The sequence below is a fragment of the Piliocolobus tephrosceles genome, chromosome 12 (genome assembly GCF_002776525.5).
Source record: "Piliocolobus tephrosceles isolate RC106 chromosome 12, ASM277652v3, whole genome shotgun sequence".
Lineage (NCBI taxonomy): Eukaryota > Metazoa > Chordata > Mammalia > Primates > Cercopithecidae > Piliocolobus > Piliocolobus tephrosceles.
Window position 1 is genome coordinate 41,577,386 of NC_045445.1, and position 10,803 is coordinate 41,588,188.

Here is a 10,803-nt window from a genome sequence, read left to right on the forward strand (position 1 = left end):
CTGCATATCCCTGTTAATGTTTTGTCTTGTTGATCTGTCTAATATTGATAGTGAGGTGTTAAAGTCTCCCTTTATTATTATGTGGGAGTCTAAGTCTCTTTGCAAGTCTCTAAGGACTTGCTTTTTGAATCTGGGTGCTCCTGTATTAGGTGCATATATGTTTATGATAGTTAACTCTTCTTGTTGAATTGATCCCTTTACCATTATATAATGGCCTTCTTTGTCTCTTTTGATCTTGGTTTAAAGTCTGTTTTATCAAGACCAGGATTGCAATCCAGCAATCCATGCCTTTTTTTTTTTTTTTTTGGCTTTCCATTTGCTTGACAGATCTTCTTCCATTCCTTTATTTTGAGCCTATGTGTGTCTTTGCACATGAGATGGGTCTCCTGAATACAGCACACTGATGGGTCTTGACTCTTTATCCAATTTGCCAGTCTGTGTCTTTTAATTGGGGCATTTAACGCATTTACTTTCAAGGTTAATATTGTTATGTGTGAATTTGATCCTGTCATTATGATGCTAGGTGTTTATTTTGCCCATTAGTTGATGCAGCTTCTTCATAGTGTCGATGGTCTTTACAATTTGGCATGTTTTTACAGTGGCTGGTACAGGTTGTTATTTTCCATGGCTAGTGCTTCCTTCAGGAGCTCTTGTAAGGCAGGCCTGGTGGTGACAAAATCTCTCTGCATTTGCTTGTCTGTAAAGGATTTTATTTCTCCTTAACTTGTGAAGCTTAGTTTGGCCGCATATGAAATTCTGGGTTGAATATTCTTTTCTTAAGAATGTTAAATATCGGCCCCCACTCTCTTCTGGCTTGTAGGGTTTCTGCCAAGAGAACCACAGTTAGTCTGATGGGCTTCCCTTTGTGGGTAACTCGACCTTTCTCTCTGGCTGCCCTTAATATTTTTTCCTTCATTTCTGCCTTGGTGAATCTAACAATTATGTGTCTTGGGTTTGCTCTTCTTGAGGAGTATCTTTGTGGCATTCTCTGTATTTCCTGAATTTGAATATTGGCCTGCCTTGCTAGGGTGGGGAAGTTCTCCTGGGTAATATCCTGAAGAGTGTTTTCTAACTTGGTTCTGTTCTCCCTGTCACTTTCTGGTACATCAATAAAATGTAGATTTGGTCTTTTCACATAATCCCATGTTTCTTGGAGGCCTTGTTCGTTTGTTTGCAGTCATTTTTCTTTAATCTTGTCTTCTCACTTCATTTCATTAATCTGATCTTCAATCACTGATATCCTTTTTTTCCGCTTGATCGAATTGGCCGTTGAAGCTTGTGTATGCTTCATGAAGTTCTCATACTGTGGTTTTCAGCTCCACCAGGTCATTTAAGCTCTTCTCTACACTGGTTATTCTAGTTAGCAATTAGTCTAACCTTTTTTCAAGGTTTTTAGATTCCTTGCCATGGGTTAGAACATGCTCCTTTAGCTCAGAGAAGTTTGTTATTACCGACCTTCTTAAGCCTACTTCTGTCAATTCATCAAACTCATTCTCCATCCAGTTTTGTTCCCTTTCTGGCGAGGAGTTGTGTTCCTTTGGAGGAGAAGAGGGGCTCTGAATTTTGGAATTTTCAGCCTTTTTGCTCTGGTTTCTACCCATCATTGTGGTTTTATCTACTTTTGGTCTTTGATGTAACCTAAGGATCGGGTTTTTGTGTGGATGTCCTTTCTGTTGATGTTGATGTTATTCATTTCTTTTTGTTAGTTTTCCTTCTAATAGACAGGTCCCTAAGTTGCAGGTCTGTTGGAGTTTGCTGGAGGTCCACTCCAGACCCTGGGTATCACCAGTGGAGACTGAAGAACAGCAAATATTGCTGCCTGATCCTTCCTCTGGAAGCTTTGTCCCAGAGGGGCACCTGCCTGTATGAGGTGTCTATCAGCTCCTGCTGGGAGGTGTCTCCCAGTCAGGCTACACAGGATCAGGGACCCACTTGAGGAGGCAGTCTGTCTATTATTGGAGCTCAAATGCCCTGCTGGGAAAACCGCTGCTCTCTTCAGAGCTGTCAGGCAGGGACTTTAAGTCTGGAGAAGCTGTCTGCTGCCTTTTGTTCAGATATGCCCTGCCCCTAGAGGTGGAATCTAGAGAGGCAGTAGGCCTTGCTGAGCTGCAGTTGGCGCCACCCAGTTCGAGCTTCCCTGCTGTTATGTTTACACTGTCAGCATGGAACCACCTCCTCAAGCCTCAGCATTGGCAGACGCCCCTCCCTTCACCAAGCTCCTGTGTCCCAGGTTGATATCAGACTGCTGCGCTAGCAGTGAGCAAGGCTCCGTGAGCATGCCACCCGCCGAGTCATGCACAGCAGGGGATCTCCTGGTCTGCCCATTGTGCAGACAGTGGGAAAAGCGCAGTATTCGGGCAGGAGTGTAGCACTCCTCCAGGTACAGTCACTCAAGGCTTCCCTTGGCTAGGAAAGGGAAATCCCCCGACCCCTTGTACTTCCTGGGTGAGGTGATGCCCCGCCCTGCTTTGGCTTGCCCTCTGTGGGCTGCACCCACTGTCCAACAAGTCCCAATGAGATGAACCATGTACCTCTGTTGGAAATGCAGATATCACCTATCTTCTGCATCAATTTTGCTGGGAGCTGTAGACTGGAGCTACCCCTATTCAGCCATCTTGGAAGCGAATCCCCAACTACATTTTTAAAGTAATGTGCTTTGTGTCATGAATTTCAACTCAGTGAAGACACCTGTGGCCTTCAAGGAAGAATGTACAATGACTTATTTTCTCAAGGTGTGGACAAAACCCAGAAAAGGCCAAAAAGTTTTTGGAATCATTTTTGTGAAGTATTAGTAATAAAAAAGAAAATTGTATCTTGTTCAAATTTATTTAGTGCCCACACCTGGAATGCTGGGTACATTTGTGATGATTGTCATTTGCTAAAGACAGCAGAGCTGGTGAAAGTTTGGAATGGGCATGATGGGTGATTACTGGTCTAGATGGGTGAATACATGAGCATACACTAAAAAGGTGAGGACTTTTCAGCCTAGTACACTAACCTGGGAAGGACAGGTGGTATAGTAGTGAAGAATATGGCTTTTTCGTCAGAGAGACCCAAATATGAATCCTGACTCTACGACCTATTAGCTAGTGACCTTGGACATGTTACTTAAACTCTGTGAGTTTACTTGTTTTCACCTGTAAAATGAGAATATTGATAGTGCATTTCTCATGAGGCTATTGTGGAAATTATGCACATAATTCCACCACTCTTATACTTGGCATATAATAAATGCTCAGTAACTTATTATTTCAAGACTCTAAAACCATGTATAAGGTGACAGCATCAACACAGACTCCTTCATATCCTGGAATAATTTAATGGAATGAGGGATGCCTTTACATTATACATAGGTGAAGTTAATGCATGTAAAGAGAAGTCTGATTTAAAGGGCAGGTATTAAACATGTGGTCTCCATTGCTCCATGAGATGTTACAGGCTGAAAACAAGTAGACTTAATAAAAAACTCATGGATGATATAATTATCATAGGCAATTAAGGGAAACATGATGTTTGATAGTTGTTCCCAAACTCACGGTTAATGTCAAAGAGAACAAGGCTATCTTCTCACAAATTCTCATCAGAGTCAGATTGTTAGACCGGATATTCCCTGAGGTTGACACCATGAAGGAAGTTCTCAAATTTAAATGGCTAACTGCTATCTGAATTAACCAAGCTCTTATTTTAATATAGATTTTCCAATGATCATGGCAGATAACAATAATCAGAAGATATTGAAATTGTCTGCTGGCATTCCTGCAGCTACTATAAACATCATTTTTCAAAAAGACTCAATGGCTTTGTATGAAGAGCTACTGAAATATAAAGCCTTTATGTTAGTCAGAAACCTTTGTTAAAATCCTAACTCAACAAGCAAGAGCCTACCCAATCAGATAATGTAGATTCAGTGTATTTTTAGAGGTGTCAAGGAATTTTCCCCACCTCATTAGAAACACAAATGAAATTACAAATTCCTGAACGGCATTGATTTATTTCATGCTTCCTTTATAGGCTGCTGTTTAGAACAAGAGTTTCAATCAGTGGCTATGTGAATACCAGTTACTAAAGTAGCCTCTCTTCATGAAGTGGTTACAGGACGTGTAATTGAGCAAGTTATGGTAATCAGGAAGGGTGTGAATTAGAGAGTTTCCCTCTTCTATCGGAGATCACAATGCTCTGGCATCAAAAAGATATGCTTTCAAATTCTAGTTCAACCACTTACTGCTTGATGAATTTGGGAAGGTTGCCTAACTATTCTAAACCTTAGTTTCACCATCTTTAGATTGAATTTATAACACCTATCTCATAAAGGTGTGGTGAGCATTAAATATCAGAAATGGATATTCCATCTTTCAGTGATATGGTATTTAAATAGGCATTATTAATAAAGCTTTCAGCACAGTGCCTGGCATAAAGTAGGCATTCACTAACTATTAGTTCCCTTTCTCTAGATGTCCCCAACCCACATTTCATGTCTAAAGGGATGAGTGTTCTATGTATAGGGAAGACTAAAATTCTACATAGTCTTTCACTGGGTTACTGTGGAGCAAATGGGGTTTTTGGAATACAGTCACAACTGACTTATTACTGAGTTAGCTAGATAAGAGAACCAGGGCCATCTAGAGTAAATACTAGAAATCAATGAGCAGGAAGCAAGTCCAAACAGACCTAAGAATCACAGCCAATACCAGGAAGTTATACCAATAAGCATGAATGCTCAAAACCATAGTGGCTGTAAATGATGGGACAGTGTGGTCTGGGTACTAAGACGAGTTGACCAAGATAGTTCTCCTGACTATACCAAATGGTGTAACTCACTTCTGGGACTCTTGTTTTTGAAATGTGGTCAGTGACTCTTGCCACAAGATGACATTGAAGATCCATGACACTAAATTCCCTTGAAGGTTTTTCTATTTGCTTGGCCAAATGAAGTTTGGACCATCATAGGGAGGGAATGAAATGGCCACCAATGTGACAGGACTTTACAGATATGAAACAAGCACCCAGAGCCCTTTTAAGGGTATGAGATGTTAGATTTTGCCTAGATGGTGGTAGAAATTCTGTATATCCTAAATTATTTATTTTGCTTTAGAGATGACTATTGTGGTCATAGGCAAGAAGGTGTGACAATCATCATTCTAGAGATTATCTTCTAGAATTAAAAAAAAAAAAAAGGTGATGTTTATTGTGTCATCCTGGATAAAAGTAAGGAAAGTGACAGTATGGGTCTTGTGCATTGTCATATGGACAGAATGGAGGTGATGAGAATGAGGCCAATCATATACTTCTCCCTCTCTAACGGTGCATTTCAGTGGCTCATGTCTACTGTCATGTGTTAAGTTTCCTCCATGACAGATCATTCTGACAGGTAGACTGAAATCTGAAATATTGTAAAAGGCAATTGCTTATGGCAGGTACCATGCTTCTGGATGTAAGTGAAGGTAAATGCAGAAAGTGAAAACTGTAGGTATTTAGAAATTTTATTACAGCTGTAGACAAATGAGGGAGATAAGGGAAGCTGGCTGACTGTTGAGGAAAAGTTCGCAGGGAGGTCAATGTTCAGTGGACTCACTATGATTCACACTATGGTGCTGACTTTGCAGAGTGAGAATCTTATTTTCTCCAGTGTACTCAGAGGAGATTAGAATCAGGAGGATTGGTACTATTTAAACCCACAAAAACTGACGTACAAGCCAAACACCGATTTATTCAATTATAATGAGAATTAACTCAGAAATAGGTTAGAACACTCATGTCAGCTGGTTAGCAAATTTTCTCTCCCTAACAAAGTTTATAAGGGAAACTAATTACAGTCAAATTACTTTGAGAGCATGGGATCAGAGCAATGGAGTTAGGTGACCATCTTAATGGCTGACACAAATTGGAATGGCCATTGCAGGGGTGGACAGGCCAAACAGTCTGCTGGTCAACAACTCATCTCTGAATCTAGGGGGATTACCAACGTTCTGTTTAACTTCTTGCTTTTTTGTGCTCCATGAATACTATTCTCTTGTTAACAAATTCTTCTTCAGACTTACCATTAAATGATTAGATTATATCCTCCTGGGTGGCATCAATATGTAGCAGACGTGCTTCCTTAAAAAACAACCTTGTTTGGATCTGGTGGTTCCCCAAGCCTTTGCAGTTGCTGACTCCATCTTTGAGTAGGTTCTATCTCATCTGTTCTCTGTATATTCTAAGTAGTTTCACTCTCAGAGGAATTCACATAGCTATTATTTCTTAGGACATACCCTTGTAACTCTCTTTATGCTAAATCATAAGTTATTCTAGTTGAAGTGGATGGCATATAATGGATGGTGTCACTATAACAAAAATTTTGAATTGGTAAAATAGTTGATAGCTAGTAGGCAGTAAAGCATTATTCCAGCATCCCATTCATATGCTCAGTCTGGCTGTTGGATTGTATTTCATAGTGTACAAAAGGTCTTTGATTTGGAGCACCTCAACAAGGGACACCCAGAAGTAGAGGGTGAACTGAAGTTCATAGCCCTGGATTGGTTATATTTTCTGAGAGCCTATGAAGTCTGAAGATTTCTAAGGAAAGAAGGTAATGTTGCTGCTAAGAGAAAATACAAATAGGAAATAAAATGATGTATCTTTGGGAAAGAACCCAAAATGATGAATTCTGGCCCTAAAATAAGGAAAGGTTGTTGATTCAGCCAACTGAATGCCCCTATCAGCATTCCAAGACCATACTGAGTTTGGTAAGGAAAGTGACTAGAGGCCATGAGGTTGGTCCTTTATTATAGAATTGATGGAGGTAGAACAAGATACTTCCAGGTAATTTCAGAGTCACTCTAAGTTCAATAGCTCTACTTGTTAGAGGATCTCATACAATCCCAATACTATAGTCAGAATTTCTTAGCATAACTGGAATATGTTCACTCAGGTCTCTGTTGTGGGAGCATATAATGTGGTTGTACAGCGAGCCATTGTTAAAGGAAACCCTTCGTGAATGCAAATAAGAATTGGCACAGTGGCTAGCAAGGCACAAGGTGAAAATATCTGTTTGTTGGTACTACGGAATCAGAGTAGTAAGGTCCTAGCTAGGTTTAAGTATTGTCAAAGTCAGCATAATTCTCCAGAAACAAAGCCAAAGTATAATGGCATTTCATGTTCTGAGAGGCCTTGATGGTTGTTAGGGAATATGTGATTACTGATGTTTCTCCAGGATATACATTTTGGGGACATACATCAGCAACAAGAAGCAGGGAACAGAGGGCTGGTAATTACCAGCAAACAGTGATCATCACTGACTAGTTTTAACATTTTAGGGAGTTGTGCCTTTCTAGCATAACACTACTTTTGTTCAGAAGCATCAAGAAGCTATACACAAAGCTGGTGTGTACCAAAAACGAAACATAAGCAATAAAATCCTGATTTCCTGAGTTTCATGCACAGATGGTTTTAATGTATGTGCCCCAGGATTTTTCAGATGAGATAGTGCAGGAAGTTGTTTGCCATTCATTGTTTTTTAAGATCCTCAATTAGATGAAGGACCTCAGAGGTGGTCCATAAAGGTAGAGCTCAATAGCAATGAGTAGTAACCCTAGATGGTGACTATATTGAGGCTTCTAGAGTCAGAAACTACTGCAGGGTCTGGCTGTCAGTCTTCAGTGGAGATTTATTTGGCCAGGTCCCTTGTCCAAGGCAGCAAGGACATGCTACAGACACAGTAATTATGAGACATCGTTCCCAACTCTCACTAAATACCTTTCAGAAATCTCATCCTAGAGCATATTGACTTGGCTATAAGACATGCTGGAACCTCAAGTTGTTGGAAAAGAGAAGAGTAAGCTGGAATTGGTGGGCTTGGCTAAAAGAATATACCTGCCTGATGGGCTAGCTTGCAAAGAAAGGGACCAACAATTCCAAGCAGTGTTGAAATGCCCATTCAATCTGTTTTGTAAATAGCCAGGAGATTCTGTTTGTTGGGAAAGCATGAGTCTTTAGATGGAAACAAAATGCATAGGTTTATGGAAGGGTGGCAAAGCTGTGGTTCCAGGAAGGTTGATTTATGCTGAAGGTAGATTCTAGTCCATAGGTGAAACATGGTCCAAGCTCTAGGAAGAGAATATTAGCAGAATAATGGAATGTCATTTGGACTTCAGTCAAAGGTCCTAAGCCAATAGGAAACTAAGATACAGACCAATAAAGGTGAAGGTAAAAGTCTTGGGCTCATTTCTAGGCACACGAGATTCAGGATTTTGGCCACAAACTCAACCCAGATGTCAATATTGGTCAGGATAAGGTTCCCAATGTGCTTCCAGAGTTATTTTCATTGGCTTAGACTGGGCAAAGTTTTGCCTGCAGGTTTTTGGTACTCTTGGAGAATTAATCCCAACTGCAGAAAGTACCTGTGAATTGTTTTCATCATTCTTGGGTTAGGTTTGGTGAGGGGTAATTTGCCAATGAACAAGATCTGATTGTTTAAATTCCCCAAAGTGTGTCAGTTCATAACTGCCTATAAAGTGGTGTCACAGTTTCCCATCCATATTTTAAAAGTTAATGCAGGATATAAATCGGTAAGGCTGGGAGTGAGAGGGATATAAGTTTAAAAAGTGACTTTCCTGGTCTCCTCTTACTGGTGAGCTGTGTTATTTGTCGTTGCTGGAGCTCGAGAACGTTTGGCAAGGCAATCTCTTGTGAAGTGGCCAGATTGGCTGCAGTAGAGGCACAACTGAGTTTCTTGCTGGCGGGCTCGTTTGGCTGGGGTGAGAGGCAGCTGGCCTTCTCGCAGTTGTATAGGCCCTTTCTTGGGTGGTGGATCTGTGGGGCTAAAGAGGGCTTGGTGCTGGATCAAGGAAGCCAACAATGGGAGCTGGGTCTCTGACTGTAGGAGCTCTGGCCTGTCACTGTGTTTCTTGTCCAACTGAATGCACTGAGTGATCAGGTATGGTAGATTGTCCATCATATCAGTGACACTCTCTTCATCCTGGTTGAGATCATCTACTGCCTTTTTGAACTGACCATTCTGATTGGTTGCATTACGGATCAGATTTTGAGCAAGGAGCTGGAAAGTAGTAGGGTCCTGTTGAGAGGAGTTGTCCCTTTTGTCAAACTTAGCATTCATCAGAAGGTTCATTTCCTGTTTTGTGGGTTTACCAAATGACTGCTGGAACTCAAGAATACAATTCTCATATTGCTTCAGTAAGGTACTCTTGTCAGGCCCAGATATGATTCCACAACTTTCTAACTGCTGAGATAGGTAATCAAAAAAGAGTTTGATCTGGGCATCATTTGCAGGATTAGAGATCTGGAGAGCTGTCAAGTAGGTAGTCACCTGAGTGAGGAACTCTGAGCAATTGGCAGGGTCACCATGAAACTGGGTGAGATGCTCGAGTGAGTTCGGTACAGGCATCACTGTGGTGGCCAGGGCAGGCATGACTTGGGCCCTTTCAGCAGTGTTCTCCGTGGTTGAATGCTGTATTTGAGGCCGCAGAATCAGATTCTCTGCCTGAAGAAAGAAAGGCTCTACCTGCAAGGTAGGTGGTGATTTTGTGCACTTCTCCATTATATCTCTTGGAATCAGGTGGGATTGAGTAGAATTGAGTACTAGTACTGGAAACCAGTGGAGACAGTGGATTTGCTCTGTGACCAGAGAGGGAGTGTCATGAGCAAGTAGCCAAAGTTGTTAGCTGTGAAGAAGACACTAGGAGATGCTAACAGCTGAACTGGGGAGATGCCAAAGAGTGTTGCCCACCACTCAGTGTTACCACTTCTTTAAGGAAAAGGCCAATATTCTGCACATTTGGAAGAAATAAATTACCTTAGAACACATAAAGGACTTGGGATTAAGAAGATATGTACAACCATCACAGTACCTTTCTCTCCTCCCTCGTTTTCCTTGTAATATAAGGGCAATTTGCCCTCTGACTAAACCTTTTCTCTAAAGCAAGCTTGGTCAACCTGTGGCTGGTGGGCCACATGCAGCCCAGGATGGCTTTGAATGCAGCCCAACACAAATTTGTAAACTGTCTTAAAACATTATGAGATTTTTTGTGATTTTTTTTTTTTAAAGCTCATCAGCTATCATTAGTGTTAGTGTATTTTATGTGTGGCCCAAGATAATTCTTCTTCTTCCAATGTGGCCCACAGAAGCCAAAAGATTGGACACCCCTGCTCTAAAGTATCTTTTTTTCCATCAGAGAGTTAAAGAATTTGACAACCCAAAGTGATCTCAGGAGATTATACAGGCCAAATTCATAATTTTTCAAATAAGAGAACAGAGACCCAGAGAGGTAAAGATGTTTTCCCAAGGTCACACAGCTAGTTAATATCACAGCTGGCATGCTCATCAGGGCTATTGTCCAAATGGCACTTCCCCCAAGACCATAAATGCGCTCATTTGCATATACTGCTTGGACATGATGGTTCATGCACCTGGCTCCTCAAAATGTGATCTGGGAACAAGTGGCATTGGCACTACCAGAAAGGTTGTTAGAAATGCAGAATCTTGGGTCTCACCCCAGAACTACTAAATCATTTTTTCACACTTTAATAAGATTCCCAAGGTGAATAGATGTGTGCTAAAGTTTGAGAAATGCTGCTGTAAAGAGCACTTAGTTTGAATTGGAATAATCACTGGTTGGACTTGACCGTTAGTGCCCCAAGCCTAGCCTGCATTGCTGTGGGGGATATGATTGCTGTGATGGCAGTTAATCTATGTTTTCTATCTTTCTAGTCCCTGTCTGAGGTCACAATTTTCTTGCCATGGAAATGATTAAGATAGCACAGGCAAGACTAAGAGGTAAGGTTAAGAAGCTAGCAAACAAGAACTGA

The 10,803-nt window shown here is 41.1% G+C and overlaps 1 protein-coding gene across 1 annotated transcript; it reads right to left on the minus strand.

Annotated features, from left to right (window-relative positions):
- Window positions 1-7,151: 7,151 nt before the first annotated feature.
- On the minus strand, window positions 7,152-9,755 carry RTL4 (retrotransposon Gag like 4). The gene has a single exon (XM_023202993.1). The coding sequence runs from the start codon at window positions 9,533-9,535 to the stop codon at window positions 8,603-8,605; it is 933 nt and encodes a 310-aa protein (XP_023058761.1). The 5' UTR covers window positions 9,536-9,755; the 3' UTR covers window positions 7,152-8,602.
- Between the last annotated feature and the right edge of the window lie 1,048 nt (window positions 9,756-10,803).

Coding starts and splice junctions, on each gene's coding strand:
- RTL4 (XM_023202993.1), bottom strand. CDS start 9,535: ATGGAGAAGTGCACAAAATCACCACCTACCTTGCAGGTAGAGCCTTTC.